Raw genomic sequence first — 24,892 nt, forward strand, 5'->3', positions numbered from 1 at the left:
AATATCTCATAAAAATGAGAGAGACCTTAAAAACAATACAACTTTCTCCAACAATCACTGCCTTTCTATATTTCACACAGGGCAGCCCTAGGCTGGGAGGATCTGGATCCAAACCAGGGATGGGTGAAATCTGTCTATTTTGGTTTCAGTTTAGAATTTCGCCAGCCTTCAATTCAGTTTCCCACATTTCTGCACCGGTCTGGGGTTCTTTAAGTCCTCATGAAAATTCATCCAACATTTGGGTGAGAATATCCAGTAACTCTTTGTTAGAACTGGACCCATCTTTTCAGGTGGGGATGGACTCCCTCAAAAGCTGGTGGACTCTCCTTCCTTGGAGGTTTTTAAGCAGAGGTTGGATGACCAATGGTCATGGATGCTTTAGCTGAGATTCCTGCATCACAGGGAGCTGGGAATAGATGACTCTCGGGTTCCCTTGCAACTCAACAATTCTATGAATCTATGTGCTAAACATCTAATCAGTCAATGGTAAAATGTGTAAGGTTACCTCAGGATCCTTCGGGAACTCTAAAGCTTTGCAGTTTTCTGGGTTCGGAATGTCGGGATAGAAGGTTTCTTTAATCCTTTGGAAAGAGGAAAACAGGTGTTAATGTCAGGAATCTCTGAGAAGCTGTTGGGGGACGGGATGCTTATCAGCTTGAGGGCCACATTCCCACAGGGTAAACATTCTGGAGGCCGTATGCTAGTGCGGGGCCGGGGCATAGAAGCAAAAAGGGGAAGAGTCGGGACACCTGCCTTTTGTACAACAGGCTATATTCTAATCTTGCTAAAATCAGAGGCACACACACACACTGCACAAATCGAGGCAAGCAAGAGGATTCATCATGATCAGAGCACGGCCAGTCAAGAACATGGAGGTCCGCATTTGCTGCGCAAGCCAGAGGTTTTACAGCCCTGTTCTACAGTATTGTGTGGGGCATATTCAAGCAGCGTCTTGGCTTTTATATGCCGTAGCATCCAACACCACATTGCAAAAGGAAATAGGAAAAAAGCCAGCATATAATTTAGTTACATGTAAGGCGTTTCCTCTGCTCCCACAAACATGGGCTTCGATATGTGTAGAGAGCCACACACACCCTTACATTTTCTTAATTTACTTCAGAGTAGGATGTGGATTCTGCACCCCTCTCTATAGACTGTGTCCCTCAGTTGGCCTTTTGCCTCAATCATCATCATTATTTTTCCCTCTTGTTCTGTACATCACTGAAAGAACACCCCTGGATTGAGGCCCTTTGGCTAAAAATGTCTTCCACCCCTGGTGTAGCAGTTTAGCATTAAGGGCTAACAGATCACAGGGCCGTTTACAGTGTTTACAGACTAATATTCCACTTATTAAAAAAAGAACCTTTAATTTGAAACTCACTCCCCCAAAATTTGAGGTTTATTAATAGTGTAGAACAGATAGCATCACCCAAACAAAAAAGCAGAACTGCGGCCTATCCTTGTTTGACAAGAAAATAAAGTTTGCTGAATACCAAATATTAATTATTATTGTTGTTATTGTTATTTTAACACATTACCCACACTTCACTCTAAGGGCCCAGGGCAGGTCACAAGCCATTTAGAATTACAACATTAAAAACAGATACAAAGCTTACAATTAAAAAGACGTGATCACAAAAAATAGTTACCATTCTCTCTTCCTGTAGCAAAGGATGCTGGTCACCACTCCCAACACAATAACAATAATTACTGGGACAAGGATGGCAATGATTAATCCCACAGCTGAAAAATTAAGAGAGAGAAAAGCTAATACAATCAACTAACAGTCCTGCTGCACCTGAAATAATTTAAAAATAAATAAATACAGAAGCAGCTTTCATGGACTGCACTTGGGGTGGAGGGGACTAGCAAAGCAGAAATAATTCAAGTAACCAGCAGTGGTTCTTAGTGACCCAGGATCAAGTTGCAGGCTTCCGGTGGTGGGTGGCTTGTAATATAGTAAAGCAGGCTTCCAGGAAATGGCTGGCCTCCCATTAGACATTGCTTATTGGAAATAGAAGAGATTGATGGGAAGCTGCACAATTTTGCTCCTGCTGCCTGTGCACTAAAAACAAACCCACAATGAACTACTGCATTATTCTCAAGGCTCAGCCCCACATCCATTTGCCATGCCGATTTCCCCCTGGAAAACCCATGGCATAGAGCTGAATCGAAACAAACAGCCACTGGGTTTCCCACGGATTGCTGTTTGTTCTGATTTAGCACTAAAGAGCAGGTTTTCCAGGGGAAAGTTGGTGGGGCAAAGGTAAAATTGCTCAGACCTTTACCTTGAAAGCATGGGAGAAGCAGAAGTGTGGGCGACCCCGGAGTCAGGGTTGCAAGACCTTTGCTATTACTAGTTTCTTTTAAACATGTTTGCCTTTGTCCAAGCACCTGTCATTCTATCCTGAATTGCAAACTTATTGTGCATGTGATGGTGATTCTTTGTACACCACCTTAAAAACCCTCAAGAACCTCCTGTTCTGCAGAATTTTGGCTTAATCTTCACCCCCATATGCTGCAGCCAATCATATGCACACTCTGATCTCTACCCACCCTCCCTCACTGACCATAAACTCAGTAAGGTCCATGGGGCAGGGACCCACCCAACATTTGCTTCTGAAATCCTGCAAAGTGTTATCTACACCAATGGTGCCTGAACACCACCACCGATAATCTTTGAGGGTTATTCAGGAATTTGAGAGGGGTTCATTGTGCATTCCACCATTATCTGGCGAGAATTAAATATGCAACCCCAAAACGATGCCACTCCCCCGCAAAAAGATCCCCAACAAAATACACCCTCCTTCACCCCAAAAAACTTACAATTCTCCTTTGTAACCACAGACAAGCTGCTTGGGGGGCCAACTCCACCAGCTGTGTAGGCTCTTAAATTCAGATGGTAGTTTGTTTTCCCTTGAAGGCTTGATATTTTTAAGGTGTTTTGCTTTAAGTCAGTAATATTCATGTAGGTCTCTGAGTGGCCTGGTGTTAGGGGGGAAAGAAAAGAATTAGGGTTGGGGGGAGAATTTTAAGAAAAGCACCAGTTATCACAGGGCAGATTCACACATGCTGTTTTGTAAAATGAACTTTCAAAGGGGAAGGGAGTAAATGCATATAGATTAAAAGGCAATCCAGTCCTATCATCTCACATATATATTTATTCAAATACTACTATCTTGCCCCTTTTCACAATATTCCATTCTATCCCCCCCCCCTTAAAAAACCCCAAACTCCACATCCATGGCCACTGAGCATGCTCAGACTTCATTAGGCTGCTTTGGGTGTTCCTCCTGCCACAAACAAACAAAGCCCTTTCCTGCACTCCTCTTGCTGCAAGCTGTATGGTTTAAAGCCAAACTTACTCTACCCTCCATTCAGAGGATAGATACCCCTTCTTGTAAAAGGGCAGCAAGAAAAGCCGCATTGTTGTGTTAGGCAACCATAATTGACTTTGAGGATAGATTGGCAAAGACCACTGACTGTGGCTGTACTTGAACATTTCCCCCTAGAAAATTCTAAGTAAAGTAGCATGTTAAAAAGGTAGTTGGGTGCTGCTGTGCATCCAGATTCAGGAGGAGCTCTGAGCACTTCTACCAATAGAAATTGACAGAGGAACTACCGTATTTTTCGCTCTATAACACGCACCCGACCATAACACACACGTAGTTTTTAGAGGAGGAAAATCCGTAGGCATGCCACCCGTAGGCATTCCCTCCATAACACGCACAGACATTTCCCCTTACTTTTTAGGAGGAAAAAAGTGAGTGTTATGGTGCAAAAAATACGGTAAATAGTAACAGGAAAATACCCCCCTCCAAAAAAAGAACCCATCACCAGACACTTCCTGTGCAAAATAGGTTGACCTTGAAATGTGCTGTCAAGCTGCTGTTATCTAGCTCTGCGGGGAATGATTCCTCCCAGCTATATTTTCCAAAACAGAAATAAGTTTATTTCCCATAAGACACCCAGTCACAAAGCAGCTATCAAGGGCAGGGCTAAAAGAATCCCAAAGGTGGCTCTTTCTTGTTCCCAGGCACATCCTGTTCTACAGGAGCTGGGATGGTTGTGCTTGCTTTTCTGTGCTTGCATACCAGAGATGCTTCATTTATCGCATTGGTAGGAATAATTGGGGACGATCATCGATCAAGTATTCAGGGCATCAGCAACACACTCCCAACTGAGTTGCCTTTTCAAGTGGTGTTGGCCATTGTGTGGCTAGAGTCCCATACAACTAAAAAATCTGAATGCTAGAAGATTCAGGACAGACAAAAGAGAGCACTTCTTCACAAAGCATTCTTTAAAAAATGCAATCTGCTCTCGCAAGAGGTAGTGATGGTGACCAACGCAGTGTGGTTTTAAAAGAGGATTTGGCAAATTAATGGAGAATATAGCTTTCAGTAAAAAGGGACGCGGGTGGCGCTGTGGGTTAAACCACAGAGCCTGGGACTTGTTGATCAGAAGGTCGACAGTTCGAATCCCCGCAACGGGGTGAACTCCCGTTGCTCAGTCCCTGCTCCTGCCAACCTAGCAGTTCGAAAGCACATCAAAGTGCAAGTAGATAAATAGGTACTGCTCTGGCTGGAAGGTAAACGGTGTTTCCGTGCGCTGCTCTGGTTTGCCAGAAGCGGCTTAGTCATGCTGGCCACATGACCCAGAAGCTGTATGCCGGCTCCCTTGGCCAATAAAGCGAGATGAGCGCCAGAACCCCAGAGTCGGTCACGACTGGACCTAATGGTCAGGGGTCCGTTTACCTTTACCTTTATAGCTTTCAGTGAATCCTAGCCCTAATGGCTATGTTTGAACGGTCCGCCCCACACCAAGTTCCAGGATCACATTTTGGTCAGCAAGGTGTTAAAGACGGCTGAGCCAAGAAAGTGACTTTCCCAGTAACATAAAATGACTTAAAGTGTGAAGGTCAAAGATCAGTATTGTGCACATCCTTTCAAGGTCTCTGTGATATTGTGTCAGTTGGCGGGGGAGGGGGCATGTTGCCGAGAGCAAAGCTGTGTTTTCAACAAGTATTCCTGGAAAGATGCAATTAAGCTGTCCTGAGGTCCCTTTAAATATTATTCCCGTTGCAAGGCTCCTACTGAGGTATGCAGGCAGACAAGATTATCAGTGAGTGGGAAGTTTTTTTGGGGGGGGTGGCTGTTTCCAGGCAGAATGAGACCAGAGAGCAAGTTCTGGGGAAAATGACAGTGAGACCAGCAGGTTTTATTTTCTATTAACTCTGTAGTTGAGTGCAACATACCACAACAAGCTAGGATTAAGACAGGAAAGAAGTTTCGGGTGTAATGGCAAACCTTGGTTAACACAAGAAAATATTCACTAGCTAATGTCACACCATAGCATCAGAGCATGGTTTGTTGCCCCAAAACAAACCATAGCTAGTTGGCCAGGGCAGGTTCAGATGTATAAAACCAACCAAACCATGGCTTAGTGTTGGGTCTGAACACTGCCAACAGGAATACAGATTTATTAGTGTTTTGATCGCACTCATGAGTTTTTTCTTCCCTCTGCCAAATTATTATTATATTTAAAAACTTTGCTTTTTGTTTGTGAGTGCCATATTATAATCACATCGGAGTTTGGTCAGAGCATGGGGAGCTAACTTATATCAGGTCAGAGTGTTTGTTGATCCATCATGCTAGCCCAGCACTATGTACTTTCTAGGGTCTCAGGCAAAGGTCTTTCATTTCATCTATGATCTTCTGACACTGTATCCCTAAGCTACAGAATGCACTCAAAAACTGGTGATTTATAGCCCCCTGAACTAGAACACAAAGACCAGAGTACGAGTTACATTTGGCAGGGTTACGCTGCCAAAGCCAGACATACCCTGCTGAATGCTTATAACTTGATCGTATTGAGCACCATCATCATGTTTGGATTTGGCAGTGCAACTGGCACGGCAACTAAGATAATAAATGTGACAGCACTGCCTCTCACAATAAAGCACTTGCAAACCTTGCAGTGGGGCTAAAATCACAGAATTGTTGAGTTGGAATGGATCCTGACGATCATCTAGTCCAACCAAATCTTAACTAGATCATATATGACAGATGGCCATCCAACCTCGCAAGGAAGGAGAGTCCACTGCCTCCTGAGGGAGACTATTCCACTGTCGAACAGCTCTTCCTGTCAGAAAGTTCTTCCTCAGAATCTCCTTTCTTGTAACTTGAACCATGAAAGGGTTTATTGATAGCCAAGCTATTAACATTTTTCTGCCTCCTTATTTTGCCAATGAACTTTGCTGCCTTGCCTGAGATGAGATTTCTAACGAAGCGCATTTGGCCAGTGGTGAGAGACAGTCAAAAACGCATCATTTACCTGGCTCAAAAGCTTTTGGCTTTGTGGTGCTTTCGTCGCCTTTCCCAAAGTGAAGCAGATAACCTTTTAAAAAGCCCCGGCAATCTTCTACAGACATGTTCTCCCATCTTATGACGATGGAATCTGAGGTGGCACGCTCCACTTTGAAAACTGGCGCAGCGCTAGGTTCTAGATGGAAAGCAAGAAGGAAGGGAAAACTTTTTTTTTAACAAACCCGAGATAGGTGTGTTTTGACAAAAAGATGTGTTACATGCAAACATTACTGTAGAGACTTTGTCGAGCCAACGGGTCTACAACCTCTATGTCTCGGACTGGCTGGATGACATTAAGTGGTGTTGAGACGCCAGCCCAAGAACTCCTACCCACCCACCCAAGGGATGGCACAGAGGAAGAAGACTTAGACCCAGGACAGTGGTGGTGGGACACTGAGGACCAGTCTGCAGAAGGGACAAGCTGAGAGGTGACAGAAGCAGGAGGTTTGAGTGAACACAGGGGATCAGAAGAAGAAACCCGTTCCAGGCTAGGTGTCTAGGGTCATGCTGCTTCAGTTGCCCAACAGCTGGGCAGTCCTCCAGCTAGCTCTCCACTGACACTCAGATCACGGAGAGCCTTGCATGCTGCTGAGGAACAAGCCAGACAGGCCCAGAGGGGATTCCTCCATCTTGCCATAGTTTATGTCTGCTTGGGAGGAGAAGTCAGAGAGAGAGAGAGAGAGACTACTGGAAAGGAAAGGAGGGGCCAGATGTCAGTCCCAGCAACATCTTCAACTAGGGCAGATTAGTCTACATGAACTCTGTTGTGTTTTTATTTTTGTGAATAAAAACCGATTCCATTTTTGTGTCTCGAGTCCTTTTCCGGACCTGAGGATGAGCCTGCATTCCTGACAGCCCCTTGACTATCTTCCCTCATCACTGGCCATCCAGGCTGGGGCTGATGAGAGCTGTAGTCCAACTCCTGGAGGCCATGACACTGGCTACCCCGACATAAATGCAAGACTGCTAGATCAAACTACAGGTCCATGTTATCCAGCATCTTGTTCTCCCAGTGACTAACCAGATGCCAATGGGAAGCCTGAAGGTAGGACCTGGGGTGCAACAGCACTCTTCCTACTTGTGCTCTAGATAGGAAGATATGCCAGGGAACCATCTTCAGCAGGAGAATCTATCATGTAAGTAACAAAGGGAACAGGAATGCAATCCAGAAACAACTGACGTGGTAATGCACACCCAAGGTTATTTCAGACACAGTTGAACCCTGCACATTTTAGGGGGAAATGTTCATAGAACTGCATATATTGGAGAAAAATGCATATTATTAGGGAAATTTGACTGCAAAAATGTGAATAGTAGTCAAAACGAATTACAAAAAGGAGCTGGTTAACAGAAATGTGTACAGATTTTCATTAAGTTTGTGTAATGCAAATTGTTGCAGAAATGTGGAACGTTGCAGAAATTTAAGACGGGGGGGGGGGAATTAGAAATGGAGAGAGACTGATATTGAAAGTTGCAATCCTGCTGGTGCAACTCACCTTAGGATATATTTACACAATTGACTAACTCACCTCGTTGGTCTTGATCCAAAACTAGGCTATGAACCTTCCTAAGATAATTGCAAAGATAATGCACTTTCAGTCTGTCCCTATTTCCCTCTTTTCTTTTGGTTCAATAAACCCTAGAAGTGTCAACACATTTTCTCTTGCATCTGAATAACCTTTAGCAAAATTAAAGGCACTTACGCAGCTCTTGTGTGTAGCCATTTATATACTTCAGTAGTTGATATCCATTGTCTTTGCAGCCATGGACAGAAAATCTGTACCTGATTCCTGGCTGAAAGAGATCTGTGCGACAAAATAATCATTAAATATCTTATTTTACAGTGCTCTACATTCTGAGAAGAAATAGAGACATTCAATCCTTTACAAGCAGGGAGTTGCTCCTTTATGGCTAAATCTGGTCACAATTCAACTCTTAAAACCATGAAAATAATGTGTCTCAGTTTCCCCAAATCAAAACTGAGAGTTGCTTCTTGTCTTATTTATATTATTTTATCAGGCACTAGCAAGTAAATTATAATTTATTTGCAACAACCCTGCTATGACTTTAATGTTTTGATACATTGCAAAATGTGTCCGTTTCTCAATAAAGTGATTTTCCACCCAGGGATTCAAAGGTAAATCCCAACCCATCATATTCTTCATCCTATCAAGAGTCATGCTCCCAAAGATTCCAACCTTGGGGCAGTTGTAATAAATATGATCAATATCCACTTCTATGCAACAAGCCTTTAAGTGACTCCAATATTTCCTGGCTGGCCAACTCTACCCAATGTGTCATTTATTCAATGCCTGGGTATCCATCACCATCATAATACCAATTTCACTCACCTAAAGCCTAAAAAGCAAGCCTCAGGTGAATGGATGGCAGCATGATGATAAAATGCTTATTTACAAACTGACCTTGACCTTCAGATACAGGCTCTTAAGATCTCCACAAACAACACACTAAAGTTCAGAAGCAGCTCTAAAGACACACAGACCATTTGCAAATGCAAAGCCAAACCACAGTTTATAGAATTACATGCATGAGGCTTGCACACACCCAACCTCAGCCTCTGTAGCAGAAACAAGGAGACTGGAAGCTTTGACTTCTGCATTCAAGCTCCACAGAGTTGCCTGTGATATTTAAACAAAGAGTCGTCGTCATCACCCCCCAAGTTAGAACTATGATTAGACTGATCCTGGATTGCTTGAGTTTAAACCAAGCAGAGATCCCAAGCTTTGAACAAGGTGTGGCAGGCCCTGTTCTGTGGAACTGCTTGCCTCCAGAAGTTTGGCAGGAATCATCCCTAATCATTTCTACATCTCTTCTAAAAACTGTACTGCTCAGACAGGGCTTTCAAACCTAATATGCTTTTGCCAACCAGCTTCTACAGATACATCTGGCATTTTAAATTTCTTTTTACCGTGTTTCTTTGATTGCATACCATATGCTGATATTTTTTCATGAAAGCGTGGTTTATCAAGATTTTACATAAATAAGCAAATTTTAAAGAAAAGATAAGAATTGCAGCCAAGGAATAAACTCCATTTGGAGAACAAAAATGCTTTCCTGAGACAAATGTGGATAAGTATCCAAACTTTACAAGCAAGCTACCATTAAAAGGGTAATTTCTATCTTAACATAGGAATACATAAAACAGAAAATCATGGGGGGGGGGTTCAGGAAGAAGCTCTAGCTATGGCAGCTTGAAATGTAAACTCTCCTGCTCAAAAACAGCAGAATCCCAAACACATGCCCTGTCCATAGCTGTCAACTTACAGATTTGAAAATAAGGGACCAGCAGCCAAAATAAGGGATTTTCCGGGCACAGGTATGTTCAACTTCTGAGCCGCTCCGAGCCAAAGGCAGAAAGCCCAGCCAGCAGCCAAACAAAGCCTCAAGTGATGGTTCCCACAGCGCAGCAACCCGGCAAAGGGGATGCAGCAAGGAAAACCACCGTCACCTCTCTGCTGGGAAGCGCTGAGCAAAGGCGAGTCCCCAGGCAATGAGGCCGATATGATTGGCACAAGGCATGCAAGCTCCACCCCCCAGTCATTCTTAGACTCCTTATTGGGTAAGTAACGCAGCCAAGCAACACAGTTGGTGCCTCCCTCCTCCCTGGCCGGCAGGGAGGGAAGGAGAGGAGCTGCTTCCTTTGAAACCCAGGAAATTTAAGGGACATCATCCATAAGGGACAGCAGCGGGACACGGCGCTGGGATAAGGGAGTTTCCCGCCAAATAAGGAACGGTTGACAGCTATGGCCCTGTCCCTAAATCATGGTGATTCTCACTTTCACATGCAAGCACAGTTCTTTGCAGAAACAAATGTTAAGTAGTTATTTCCTACCAGATTTGATCACAGCATCTGACACGCCTGATGGAAACGTTTCCCAACTCACAGCAGCACTGGGCTCAGGCCCCTCATGCCACCTCACAGTATAGCCACAGGTGACGTTGGGGTCAAGCTCCCAAGCAACGTAAATACCATCTCCTTTGGCAACTCCGATCTCTGTTGGGGCATCGCCTGCAACATTGATAATGTCAAAAGTTAGTTCCTGGGACCTTCTTAATGCATTTCATAATGCCTTCCCTATCCCCCCCCCCCCAATTTGTTTGAAGACACATGCAATAAAACTACACATATAAAAATACAGAAGAACCTAATTGGTCCAGAATAAACATACACAAATTTATCATTGGTAACATATAGATAGATAAATGAAGGATCTTTACAATTTTATAATATGCAGAGAATAACACGTGCTGAAAAAACAGAGAGAGTAGCTGAGGGAAGGCTGGGGGGTGGGGTGGGAGGGTGGGTTTTTCTTTTAGGGAGGGGGTGGGTAAAATAGGGGGGAAATGAAGATGACATGTTTTTGATAAATTGTTATGTTGAAATTCCTAATTAAAATATTTTTAAAAAAGAACCTAATTGGTCCAACTGCTCTCGTTAAAGAGAAACAAATCCAAACAATGCTTAATTCGGGTCTTCCCAACTTCATTCATCCTTCCTCATAAAGATTATTTATTTCCTTTAACCCATTAATAATAATAATAATAATAATAATAATAATAATAATAATATTTGTACCCTGCCCATCTTGATTGGGTTGCCCCAGCCACGCTGGGCAGCTTCCAACAAATATAAAGCATAATAAAACATTAAAAACTTCCCTATACAGGGCTGCCCTTCAGATGTCTGCTAAAATTGTATAGTTATTTATCTCCTTGACAATTGATGGGAGGCTGTTCCACAGGGTGGCTGCCACTACCGAGGAGTCCCTTTTGTCTTCTTAGACAACCACAGAAGGAAAGCTGGACACATCTGGCAGTAATGGGAGGTGCAGTATCATGTCCTCTTGAAGACAACCAGAATTTAAGAGAGACCAGCTCCTGGGATCTCTGTAATCTCAGTCTAAGCTTTGCTGTTCAGTTTGGAGCACCTCCAGAAATATTGGTCAATAGACTGATTGACTTGACCAGGAGCCTCAGTTTTGCATGCCAGCACATCCTAGAAAGATTTAAGCTTTATCTTTCCTCACAAAATATCTAATAAAATCTTATGGGGAATATCGTATTGATCTTTGGGTGGCGGTGTAAGAGAGTGTGAGAGAGGTAAGCAAGACACTGTTTTTGAGTCTTAAGAGCACACTAGACTGGTAATACATGTCTATCTAAAATCTGTTTACATTGGAGGACCTGCTGATAATTGGATTAAGTTCTGTGAGAAGTTCAATGGGATACAGCAGCGTAAAATCAGGTTCTCCAAATCAGCATGACAAATCAGCCTGGATGAACTGGACTGTGGCTCTCACAATATAAGTGCATGAAACGGAAATCAGGTCCAACGAAATCAATAGATCTTCCATGAAAAACACCTCCGGGTTACATTAACTGTATAATTACATTTTCTCCCCATATGGCTTGGGCTAGTAGTGAACGACTGCCAAGTCACGAGCTGCTCAACTTGGAACAGCATCAAATACCAAATATAGAACTGAGCTGGCTTGCTACAGAGAAAAGGGGGGGGGGCAGCAGAGGAGAAATACTGCTGAGTGAGAAATGCAATGAATAAATGTTTTACTTTGGCAACAAACTGCCGATTGCAGGTGCACAATTCCAGGTGGAAGCTAAGAAATCTCCCAAGGAGAGAACGAGGAGAAGGAAACACACCTGAAGCAAACGATTTCACCTTCCTCATAATAATGGCCTACGATTGGAATGTTGCCATCTGCAACCCACTGCAATATCAGAGGTTGATGAATGTAAGAGCCTGCACTGAAATGATTTCTGCGGCCTGGATCCCTGGCTTTCTTTACGCAGGTGTGCCAGATCTAGCATCAATTGGCAGATCAACCTGGAGCTGTATGTCTCCTATGTGTATCTCTAACCAAGGAAAAAAATTAGAGAATACTTTGCCTCTTCTCATATTTACGGTTATTTATACCTCTATAAAATGCTATTCACAATAAAGGAGTGAAATGAAAGATATCAGAAAAAAGAAAAAAAGAACAAAGAAAAAATAAAGTAGTAAAAGAAAGGGATCATAAGTGAAAAAATTTAAAAGTAGATAAGTATTCACTATACATAGCCGTTTCCCATCTATATTTATATTCAATTGTATAATTTCATCTTGTCCTTATCTACCTTAAAAAGTGTTATTCTTTTTTTTAAAGAAAATCTCTATTAACTTTCTACATGCTATACATAATTTTATAAACCTCTATCAAGCCACCTCTTTCTTGACTGTTCTCTAAACTAAGAAATCCCAAATGCTGTATTTTTTCCCCTCAGAGGGGGTTGCTCCACTCCCCCGCCCTGATAATTTTGGCTGCCCTTTTCTGAACCCTTTTCAACTCTACAATATCCTTTTCCAAGGTGAGGAACACACAAATACACTATTATCTCTTCCAGGCATCCAAAGCATTTGCAGAATGTAACGGAGCCCAGGCTGAAAGGACCTGCTTATTATTCCTCGTGCTGCTTTCCGGATGAGTCACCCTCCATGACTACGATCTGTGACTCACAGTGCCTCAGAACTGAGTTGTGCTGCGGGTAACGCAAAGCAAGGCATCCAGTCATTCAAAAAGTTCTTTTCTAAGAAGAGTCTGAGGAGGCGTAAGAACTGCCAGCTGCTCGCTTCAGTCAGAGCCACAGAAGTGCTTGACCTGGAGCAGCCGACAAGTCTGTATTACTCACCAAGAGTGCTTACATAACTCCATAAAAGTTGCATCAACTTGTTCAGCCAATGAGCGTGAACAACAAAAAAAGTAACCCTGAAATCTTGAACAGCATGAAGACTGTGGATCTTGGATCATATTCAGTTATACCAGCAAGTCCAAACCTTTTCACCCCTACCCTAGAACCAATAAACAAATACAACTAAGGCCCCACCTGCACTATAAATTTAAAGCAGTATTATACCACTTTAAACAGCCATGGCTTTTCCCAAAGACTCCTGGGAACTGTAGTTCAAGAGCGCTGAAAGTTGTTTGGAGACTACTATTTCCCTCATGAAGCTGCAAATTTCAGAATTGACTGTTAAAAACCACTCTGGGAATTGTAGTTCTGGAAAGGGACTAGGGGGAGCTCCCAGCAGCGTAGCGTCCTTAAACTACAGTTCCCAGGCTTCTTCATTGCTTTAAATGTATAGTTCAGATGGGGCCTAAGGGCATACGTATAAATTTCAACCACATATTCTCCAGCGTGTTACCCCATCCCAATTGGCGGCTTCCAACACATATTAAGACACAATAAAAAGATGAAACAGTAGCAGTTTGATCCAATACAAAAAGTCACAATAACTTTAAAACAATTTATATCAAACAAAGCATTGTTCAACAATCCATCAGAACCTAACAGTATACAGTGGTACCTCAGGTTAAGTACTTAATTCGTTCTGGAGGTCCGTTCTTAACCTGAAACTGTTCTTAACCTGAAGCACCACTTTAGTTAATGGGGCCTCCTGCTGCTGCCGTGCCACCGGAACACGATTTCTGTTCTCACCCTGAAGCAAAGTTCTTAACCTGAGGTAATATTTCTGGGTTAGCGGAGTCTGTAGCCTGAAGCGTATGTAACCTGAAGTGTATGTAACCCGAGGTACCACTGTATTAGGAGATAGGTACACAAAGTACACACATTTCATGCATTCCCCCCCCCAAAAAAATGGGGCATACAGATAGAAACCACAATTGACAAAGAGTTTTATTTCATACTTACTGACTGGAATATCTGCACTGTTTATCTGAGAAGGAGGAGAGTGGCCAGCCTTGTTTTTTGCCACCACCGAGAATGCACAATCATTTTCCCCAAGCTTTATTGAGATGTTGCTGGCAGGTGCAGAAACCGACCTGTTGTAAGTGGACCCCTCTGGTAGGGACCAAGACACTTCGTAAGCCTCTATCAACCCATTTGTGTCGGAAACGGGTAGTGGCTGTTGTAAAAAGAAAGAGAGAGATAGCAGGTTCAAGGGAAATAGAAAAGGAAGTATGCAAGAAAAGCGCGCTGTCACAAAGCCACTTTCAGAAAGGTACTTAAAACAGCCCTATAAGCTGGGCCTCGTTGCAGTTTATCCACTGACTGCTGGGCAACCCATTTATATATTTCTAGTAAACCGGCCATCAAAGAAAGGCTCGTAGGAAGCTGCCTCCTACAGAGCCAGACCATTGGTCCATCCATCTCAGTTTTGTCTGCACTGACTGGCAGAAGCTTTCCAGGGTTTCAGACAGGAGGCATGTCCTGGAGATGTCAGAGATTGAATCTGGACTTTCTGCATGGAAAGCAGATGCTCTAACACTGATCTACGACCCTTCTCCAAATACAATAGCAAGGAGACACGACCAAGAGGGCATTTATCCTGAGAGAGAGAGTTTGGATTCGATATCCCGCTTTATCACTCCCCTTCAGGAGTCTCAAAGCGGCTAACATTCTCCTTTCCCTTCCTCCCTCACAACAAACACTCTGTGAGGTGAGTGGGGCTGAGAAACTTCAGAGAAGTGTGACTGGCCCAAGGTCACCCAGCAGCTGCATGTGGAGGAGCGGGGAAGCGAACCCGGTTCACCAGATTACGAGTCTACCGCTCTTAACCACTACACCACACTGGCTCTCCTGAGTCCTACGGCTGGCTCCCAGGCAGTATGCTCAGACATTTGCTAGGGATGGAAGCAATATAAGGTGCTGCTATTTTCATGTGCTATATGGAAGGCAAGAGCAGGTAATTTCCAAACTTGGTCACTCTATCTCCTACAGGTTAAGAGAATGGCTTGCTTAACTTTTCCCCACAGGGCGAGTTGGCATTAACTGATATGGGAGTAGCTAAAAGGGGCACACTTAGAAATGCCGCCACAAGTGGCAACCACAAACTTGCCAAAGCTTGAGAATCAAGTCTGCCCATTTTGCCTGCATAGTCTCTCTCAGGAGACGCTTTCTTGGTCATGCAAAAGTGTGGCAGATTGTTGGGCGAGAGGGAGTAAAACTTTGTTTTGCACATAATCTGTCAAATCCAATGAAAGTGGAAGTACTGCAGCAGCGTGTGTGGCCTGCGGACCTCAAAATGCTGGACACATACTGTTGGGCTCCCAATTCCCAGAAGCCCCAGCCAGAAGGGCCAAGGTTAAAGGATGATGGGAGCTGTAGCCTAAGACCTGCAAGGTCACAGGTTGGCCACCCAACCAGAAGTGAGGCAGAAGGCAAAACACTGCAGGCAGTGCTGTGATTGGAACTGTGTACATGAGTAAGCGTGCTGTATTGGGGTGGGGGATGGCCTTCCAGCATGGCCAACAGACACCGATCATGGGATTTGTAGTCCCCAACAGCATCTAGAAGGCCACAGGTTCCCCACTCCTGGGCTAAATAAATACACAGAAAAGGGGCAAGCAAGACGGTTGGTCCTGTACTAAATTATTATCCAAAGCTGTCAGACAGTTCACAAAACAAGAGTAGAATAAAGCTGCTCTTGAGGAAGACATCCCACCACTTTCCCAAAGGTATGCATTATCACAAGATGATGCTTCCCCCTCAGGGATCACCACCACCAACACTATATTTGTGTGTCCACACACAAAAGACCTAGGCTCAAAGCAACAATTCAACTCAAAAATCAACAACTGCGAGAATTATTTCATAACATCAGCAATAATAAAAACAGCAGCATATAACAATTGCAAGAGCATACAGATAACAAAATGTCAGTACTATAAATGCAGCAATAATGATACCATAACTTTCCATCTTACCACGTGGATTGTGGGTTGCTGTTTTTTACAAAACCATTTTTCGTGAGACTGGGAGGAAAAAGTTCACCTTATGGCCAATATTGCACTGCGAAATGAGTTGTGTGAATTGGCTCAGAAGGAGCAAAGTTTGCAAGCAACAAGCAGTATTGTCTGGGAGCCAGTAATTTAAGGACAAATTAAAAGCAAAAGCAGCCGTACACATACCTTCCAAAAGAGGTTTACAGTCTCTCCATCAGGACTTCTCTCTCTCCAGAGATCTAGACTTCTCGTTGGAGCTGAAAGAGGAGAGTTTCGATTATACTCAAGAAAATATTCGTTGCTATCAGCTGACGTATACAGAATTGCCAAATTGTAACAATGACCAAGAGAGACAGCTGCTTAAGAAGAAGACTCACAATTTCCAGCACTCTTACACTGAAGAAACATCTCAAACAGCTGATACTTCTTTATCCCAAAACCTATCCAAGCCTGCACAATGTCTTATCGACTCTTATAATTATTATAAAGTGCAGAGTGGGGCTTTTTCATCAAGGCAAAAAACCTCTCCTCCCCTCCTCATCCAAACTGGAAAAAAGAGTTATGGCTATATATTTTTTAAAGTGGGTTTTTCCCCCTTCACAATGTTAGGTTAGGAAGAAAAGGGGGAAGAGGGAGAGGGGAAATTGTGAGTGGGGTGGGGTGGCAATGCTTCTATTCTTCTACTTAGTGTATGTGTGGGGTTTTGTGTCAGCATCACTTGTGTGGGTTTTCTTTACGATTCACTTGTAATTCTTTGGTGGTGAGAGAGGTTGTGGGTGGCCTAGCTCTAGGGTGTGGTTGGTTGTCTTTGATTGGCTTAAGTCATGGGTAGGCAAACTAAGGCCCGGGGGCTGGAGCCGGCCCAATCGCCTTCTAAATCCAGCCCACGAATGGTCTGGGAATCAGTGTGTTTTTACATGAGTAGAATGTGTGCTTTTATTTAAAATACATCTCTGGGTTATTTGTGGGGCCTGCCTGGTGTTTTTACATGAGCAGAATGTGTGCTTTTATTTAAAATGCACCTCTGGGTTATTTGTGGGGCATAGGAATTTGTTCATTTATTTTTTTCCAAAATATAGTCTGGCCCCCAACAAGACCTGAGGGACAGTGGACCGGCCCCCTGCTGAAAAAGTCTGCTGACCCCTGGCTTAAATAAAATTTGTTTTTGTGTGTGAGTGGAGTGTGTGTGTTTTTTTGGACCAGGTTAGCCATATTGATTTGAATGCTATTGGCGGGTCCTCGTTGTCTTGATGGGCTATGTATGTGATAAAGGGGAACCATACCGGGGTGAAGGCGTCTTCTTCTATTTCTCCCCGTGTCAGTTTCAGTTTATTGGTTAGTTTTTCCTAATAAGGATGTTTCCCATACTATTTGATACCATTGGTCCATGCTAACTTCTGACAGGTCTCTCCAGTGTCTGGCTATGATGCTTCTGGCTGCTGAGAGTAGCTGGGTTATGAGCTCTTTATGATGTGAGTGGGCATTATTACTTTGGAAGATGCTTAGTAGGGCCATCTTCCCTTAGTTCTGGGGTGACTTCTAATACTTTGCTTAGTTATCTTGCATATTTATTGTATGATTGATGTCCAGAAGAGTTGGATTTTAGGACATTCCCACCACATGTGGAGGTATGTGCCTGTGGAGGTACATCCTCTCCACCATTTTGGTGAGGTTCCTGGACATATTAGCATTAGTTTCCATAGTGTTAGGTACCACCTGTGAGTTTCAGAGTGAGTTTTTTTCTTTTCGCCGGTATGGATTTAAAGGGAGTTTTAGACCACATTCTAATCTATTGGGTGGGGTTAATCTCATAGCCTATTGACATTCCCCCATTGTTTTTTTGATTGCGTCGAGGGGATTTGTGGGGTTTTGTAGTAGTGTTTTGTATCTTGTGGATACCATCCCTTTGCCATGTCCCTTTGTTGTTAGGAGGTTTTCAAAGGTTGTCAAGGGCCTAGTTGCTGCTGATTTTACTAATGGATTTTTTTAAGAGGGCATGTAATTGGTGGTATGTTAGCCAGGACATTTGGGTGTCCCCTAGTTTGTCTTGTATTTCTTGCATTGATATGGGTTTGTTATTTTTTTTAGAAGTCTGCTAGGCAGTATAAGCCTTTGGCTCGCATGGTTTTATCTGGAAGTTTTGTGCTGCATGGTGAAATAGTGGGTGGTGTGCCGGGGAAATGGTGGGAATGGGGTTGGGGACAGTTTACCTACTTCTTCTTTCCATGCTTTAAGCATGGTCTGTGTGATGTGTTGTGGGGATTTTCCTTAGTTTTGGAGAAATGGGTATGCAGAGGTGCGGGTATTTTCAATTGTGTCTCTCTCCAGGTGTACCCATTTTTCCGTCTCATCATCTAGGATTTACAGGATTATGTGACGTACTTGGTTGGTGATGTAGGATGCTTTTATGTTGGGGATTCCCCATTCTCCTTCTGAAGAGGGGAAGTGCAGGTATTTGGGACTTATTCTTGGTTTTTTGTGTGAAAAGATAAATGAGTAATTTTTTCTGCCATTTGCGAAGTTGGGCTGGGGGAATCCAGATTGGGAGGGTGGTCATTTTGAGCATGGCTATTGTGTCAGAGTGTGAAGTTGCAGTGTTGTTCCATTTCCTCAAGTCTTCGTTGATTTGTCGTCACAAGGGGTTATAGTTGTGGAGGTATAATTTGTTGGTTATTTGTACCCCAGGTATCTGAACATGGTGCAGCAAAGTTTTATCTTGGTGATGTTGATGAATTCCTTTTGGGTATGAAGGGGGGTGCTGAAGCACATAGCCTCAACACTCAACAGGTTGAGTTCCCTGATTAGGGAGGCTGCTGTGTTTATGGGGTCTGGTGTTGTGACCATTAGGTCATCTGCAAAGAGCCCTGATTTATAGGTTCTGCCTTTTATTTCCACTCCCTTGTCTGTGGCTGCTCAGATTCGGATTGCTAGAGGTTCCAGAGCCAGGATAAATAGGAAGGGAGACAGTGGGCATCCTTGTTTTGTGCCTCTTTGGATTGCTATGGCATTAGAGTCTATACTGTTAGTCCTGCATTTTGCTGAAGCTCAGGAGTATATTTGTTTGTGGGTTTGTAAGAAGTTGGGACCAAATTTCATGTTAGTACTGCTAATAAGTATTTCCACTCTAAGCAATCAAAAGCTTTGAGGATGTCTAGGGACATAATTGCCAGTGGGAGCTTAGTTGCCTTGCTGTGTTCTATCAGATTCAGTAGTTTCCTGGTGGGGTCTGTTATATCGTGACCAGGGAGAAAGTCAGTCTGGTCTGGGGCTATAAACTTGTGTAGGAAATTTTTTAGGCAGTTGGCCAAGATTAATGTGAATATCTTGTAGTCTTGGTTTATTAATTAGATTGGGTGGTATGATTCTACTTTGAGGCTGTCTTTGAGTGGTTTTGGGATGGAGACTATATTGGAGGAGGTCCAGATTTTAGGAATGGGGGTCCCTTTTATGATGTCATTGAAAAGGCGGGTCACGTAGGGCATCAGAGCTTCTTTGAATTTCTTATAGAATTCTGCTGTAAAGCCGTCTGGGCCTGGGGCTTTGTGTGGCTTCAGGATTTTGCGGATCGTATCTATTTCCACCGGGGTGATAGGACTGTCCATGAATTCCTGTTCCTCATCAGTTAAGGCTGGCATGGTCAGTCCTGCTAGGAATTTTCTGATTTCCTCCTCAGGTGGGTAATGGGAGGTGTGTAGGTTGGAAGTAAAACTCTGAGGGGGAGAATGTTAAGTTGCTGTCTTTTTTGGTGATGCAATGTATTCTTCTTTTGAGTGATTTTTTCCTACACCTGTTTGCTAATAGTTTGGAGTTTTTCCCTCCACACTCGTAGAAGCGTTGGTTTGAGTATAGAATGTTGATCATTGTTTTGTTGATTTCTAGGGAGTCTAGTTCCCTCCTTTTTTGTTCTATAAGTTTAAGGAGTTTTTTTAGCTCCTGTTTGTAGCATGATGAGAGGGCCATGATGTCTTGTTCTATTTTGCTAATTTTTGAGGTGGTTTGTTTTTTAAGGATTGTTTTCTCTTTTATGCAAGCTCCTCTGGTGACCACTTTCATTGCATCCCATAGCGGGGGGGGGGGGTGTTATATTGTCGATATCATTTTCTTTGAAGTAGTTTGAGAGTTTTTGTGAGACTCTCTCCAATTTGTTTATTTGTGGTTAGAATGGGACTGAAGGACCATGATGGGGTGGTTTGTGTTTCTTCTCCTATTTTAAGGGTAACTTCTACTGGGGCATGATCTGTGATTTTAATGCTACCTATGTTTGTTGATTCAACCAAGGGTATCAAACCTTGTGTGAGCAGAATGCCATCTAATCTGGACACTGTGTCATGGTGCCCGGTCAGGCTGGTGTCTCCCGGGTTTTCTTCACCCCAAATGTCATAGAGACCCCTGTTTGTTTGTTTTTTAGCAACTTGTAAGAGTCCCTAATTGTTTGAGGTTTCCTTCGGAGGAAGGTTGCCCATGGGGTTGTAGGGTGGGTGTAGAAAAAAAGTGTTATGATGAACTCAAAGGCTTGCCCACTGCTTTGTAACATTTTAATTGGTTCCGGTAAGTTTATTACGCAACTGTTAGTTTTGTAATTCTTAGAACGGACCGATGAAGACAGCTTGCAATTTTAGTTTGCACTGGAGCTATGGTTTCAATCTCAGAATTTTATAAGCTATAAAATGTACAAAAAAGAAGAAAAAATGAAGCTCTGGGGGCAGATATTTGTAATCTGAAAATTCACACTTGTATATTCCAGGTGTGTTTTCATTAAGGAATAGATTTTGAACGGTCTTCCCAAAGCTTCTTGCTCACTTTTCCCGACTCATTAAGAGAACTGATGAAGCCTATACTTCAGAATGTTCCATTACTCCAGGGATCCAGATGTTGTTGGACTTCAGCTCTCTCCATCCCTGATGGGACATGTCACTTCCGCAACATCTGGAGGGCCATGGATTCTCCCATTATGCAATAAACTTACGGGCTTGCAGGGTTGTGTGCCGCGTTTTCTCGACCCAGTCGCTCCACTTCCAGAAGAGGGGTGGAGCAGCTGAGCAGCGAACTTTGAAAGTGTATGTTGTGTAGGGACGCAACTTGCTCACGGTGGTTGTGTAAAACGAGTTTTCTGCACCATCCAGCAGCACATTCAGGGTCTTTTTCTTCTTAAACAAACAAATGAAATTTCTTTATGACAAAAAGTACTGGGCTGCTATAAATCACCATTAATATTACTGCTACAAGTAATAATAATAATAATAATAATAATTTTTATTTATACCCCACCCTCCCCAGCCAAGGCCGGGCTCAGGGCGGCTAACAAGCAATCATAAAAACAAGTTGAATGAATACAACTTAAAAACAAGATTAAAATACAACAATTAAAATATTGAAACATTAAAATATTAAAATGCAGCCTCATCACAGGAGGAGAAAGGAAAAAGAAAGAAGAAAGAGGGGGAGGGAATTAAATTGGCTCCAAGCCAAAGGCCAGGCGGAACAACTCTGTCTTACAGACCCTGCGGAAAGAAATCAGGTCCTGCAGGGCCCTGGTCTCATGAGGCAGAGCATTCCACCAGGCCGGAGCCAGTGTTGAAAAGGCCCTGGCTCTGGTTGAAGCTAATCTAACTTCCTTAGGGCCTGGGACCACTAGGGTGTTGCTATTTATGGACCTTGAGGCAGTTATCATTTCTATACATCGTGCTTTAGATTGAACAAAAAGGGGAGGGAGGGAGGTTGCAGCAAGATGAGTTCAGAATAGATTCTGGACCCATGAAGCTTATAGGCTTATTTCTTATATAATGCAGCAATGTGGTAAACTCTCTTCCCTCTAGCATTCAATCCCACAATTGTGGGCTTTCTGCAAATGATGAATGCTATTACATGGGCATGGATCCTACACGGGTCTTTCCCAGCCAATAGGTACCCAGCGGTAAGAGGCAACACTGGAACAGGCTGGCCTCTAGGTTTTGATTGATTTTAGACTTTCTACTTTATCTCACATTTCACATTGCTGCAGACTGCTTTGACTTGCGTTAGGCTGCGAAGCAGCTTATAAATTTGTAAAAACAACAACAAAACCCCACAACCCAGTTATTATAAAATGCCATTGATGTACAAGGCAAACCAGAAAACACCTACCTGTTTCTCCACGCAAATAACTTCAACCTGACACTGCAGCTTGATTTGCTTAAAATTGCCATCCAAGTGCCATGACAAAGTGACATTAGTTGGGCTTTCGTTCCTCACAGTGAACCGAGAAGGTGGTCTTGGATGAACTGGTGAAAAAAAAGATGCAAAGTGTTAAAAACAAATCCTTGTTTTTATTTATTTCATGCCAAACATGTGCTAGGTGCAGTACGGAAAGGTGGGCTAAAGGAGAGCCAGTGTGGTGTAGTCGTTTAGAGTTTTGGATGAGGACTTGGGACACTAGGGTTCAAATCAGGGTAGATAAAAATAAATGATTAAAAAAAAAAGTAAAACAAATCAGATTTATTTTAATCGGATTTTTTTTTATTTAAATTGGATTTTTAAAATCAAATGCTTTTGGAGGAAAAAAAAAAATCTCAAGATAATTTTCTATTTAAGTTACATTATAGTCCAAAGGCTATACATCAGAAATAAGGATTTGTTTAAGTTTTTCATGTGTTTAACCACATCAGTCAACAAACATGAATGCATATGCTATAATGTTATTGTTTTGGTTAAATAAATTGTTTAAATTGTTATTAAGGAAATGATTATTTTCTCCTTCCAATAAAGCACAGCAGAAAAACAGTGAACCTGTTAAACCTCACAAAAATTCCATAATTATTGGTCTATGTATTTCTAATAGTATAACCAAATCAGTAATTTTTGATATACAGTAACTGTAAAAACTACTCTGAAAATTTATTATTCCAAAAATGAAACCTTCATCTGGTTGTCAACATTAAGATTATATTAGCAAGAATGAGTCTTTCTATAAAAAATGATTTAAATCAAGTCTTACTGACTAGTAATTTAAATCAAATCCACCCTTGTTCAAATATCCACCGAGTCATGAAAGTTGCTGGTTGACCTTGAGTCATTCAGTCTCTCAGCCCAGCCTAATGCACAGGGTTATTGTTGCAATGATAAAACAGGGAACGGGAGAATCACATAAGCCACTTGGTGCAGTATCGCTTGCCTGACTTCTCTCTGCCTTAGCCACCGCTGGACACCAGGACACAGAAGGGTAGCAGCAAGGGAGCAATGAGGTCAGCAGGATGCAAACATCCTGGCAGCAACATCAGATAGGTTCTGCTGGTGTGTTTGCCCTGCACTCACCTTGCTCCTCTCCATTCCAGTATTCAGAAGTATGCTCCCAAGGGCAGAACAACCTAACACCGAGTAAAAAATGATCCACAGAAAACATCTGGCTTGGAGTTGGGAGTGTGGCGGAAGGGAGCCACCAATTGCCTGGCCAATATAAAGGTATATAAGGACATAATTTGTGGGACAGGACACTGCTGCCACCAGTGGGTGGGTGCCATTATATTGAAATGACACTTTGCGATGAGGTCATTTCACTAATGGCATCTACCAACAGAATTTCACCTCTGATGCTGCCTGAAATGCCCTGATTTTCTGGTCTGCAAATTAGGCTGCCCAATTAGAAGGGCCATTTCAAGGCAGCCTTAGAGAATATATGAATAAGGTAAAAGGTAAAGGACCCCTGGACAGTTAAGTCCAGTCATAGGAGACTATGGGGTTGCGGCGCTCATCTTGCTTCCAGGCCAAGGGAGCTGGCATTTGTCCACAGACAGTTTTCTGGGTCGTGTGGCCAGCTACTGGCACACGGAGGACCATGACGAACAGAAACGCCGTTCCCCTTCTCACCACAGTGGTGCCTATTTATCTACTTGCACTGGTGTGCTTTTGAACTGCTAGGTTGGCAGGAGCTGAGACAGAGCAATGGGAGCTCACCCCGTTACGGGGATTTGAACTGCCGACCTTCTGACTGGCAAGCCCAAGAGGCTCAGTAGTTTGGACCACAGCGCCACCTGCATCCTGAATATATGAATAGGATGCCCCTAGAATGATCAGATTAAATCCAGCGGTTAAAACAAACAGTTAAAATAAGCTTTAGTTCTGAGACAGAGAAGAACTACATAATGAATACATACATGGGATATCTCTGGTTTTTTGTAAAATGATCATTATAGGGTTGCGCACGGATTACTGAATGGGAACTTCTAAAATACAGTAAGCCCAAGAAACAGATTCTTACCTTTACGATGTATATCAATTAAGAGGGAGGTTGCTGACTGACCAAGTTGATTGAAAGCTTGGACTGTGAAATTATAGACTGTCTGGTTGTTCAGAACTTGCATCGTATAGTTATATTCTACGTTGGATTTTATATGGAAAAGTGTAACATTAATCCCAGATACACTGCAAATTTAAAATTTAAAGGGGGGAAAAGATCAATATCCAAGCAATACCTTTGATAAAAAGTTAATTCAAAGCCTTTTGTTATTTGCTGAAGATGTATATAGTTAGATTGCGTCAGATCAGCTTTAAGAAAATTGGGGAACGTTCATGAAAAGATGTTGAATTTAAGTGTGAAAGAACCTAGAAGTCCTGGGTTCCTCAACTAAACCCCCAATTGTAAAAAGTACATCTTTACTTTCATTTTTAAGGACGCAGAGTACCGTATTTTTCGCACCATAGGGCGCACCGGACCATAGGGCGCACCCAGTTTTTAGGGGGGGAAATCAAGAAAAAAAAAATTTCCCCCCCAGCCCCAAAGAGCAGCATACAGGC

General features: G+C 42.9%; 1 protein-coding gene across 5 annotated transcripts in view; it reads right to left on the reverse strand.

Annotated features, from left to right (window-relative positions):
* Nucleotides 1–24,892, reverse strand: part of LOC308457978 (leukemia inhibitory factor receptor-like) — a 95,382-nt gene that overhangs the window by 7,486 nt on the left and 63,004 nt on the right. For 4 of the 5 annotated variants that reach the window (XM_080972379.1, XM_080972378.1, XM_080972381.1 and 1 more), the window contains exons 9-19: nucleotides 24,357–24,520; nucleotides 22,247–22,383; nucleotides 21,090–21,270; nucleotides 16,310–16,380; nucleotides 14,091–14,304; nucleotides 10,219–10,395; nucleotides 8,069–8,170; nucleotides 6,334–6,501; nucleotides 2,827–2,985; nucleotides 1,650–1,743; nucleotides 506–581 (exon numbers count right to left, since the gene is read on the reverse strand). In XM_080972379.1, the coding sequence (XP_080828505.1) occupies nucleotides 506–581; nucleotides 1,650–1,743; nucleotides 2,827–2,985; nucleotides 6,334–6,501; nucleotides 8,069–8,170; nucleotides 10,219–10,395; nucleotides 14,091–14,304; nucleotides 16,310–16,380; nucleotides 21,090–21,270; nucleotides 22,247–22,383; nucleotides 24,357–24,520 (1,543 nt within the window). The remainder of the gene's footprint in view (nucleotides 1–505; nucleotides 582–1,649; nucleotides 1,744–2,826; nucleotides 2,986–6,333; nucleotides 6,502–8,068; nucleotides 8,171–10,218; nucleotides 10,396–14,090; nucleotides 14,305–16,309; nucleotides 16,381–21,089; nucleotides 21,271–22,246; nucleotides 22,384–24,356; nucleotides 24,521–24,892) is intronic. The other variant, XM_080972382.1, reaches the window with a different exon arrangement.

This window comes from Podarcis pityusensis (assembly GCF_964106645.2).
Source record: "Podarcis pityusensis genome assembly, chromosome: 11".
NCBI classification, from domain to species: domain Eukaryota; kingdom Metazoa; phylum Chordata; class Lepidosauria; order Squamata; family Lacertidae; genus Podarcis; species Podarcis pityusensis.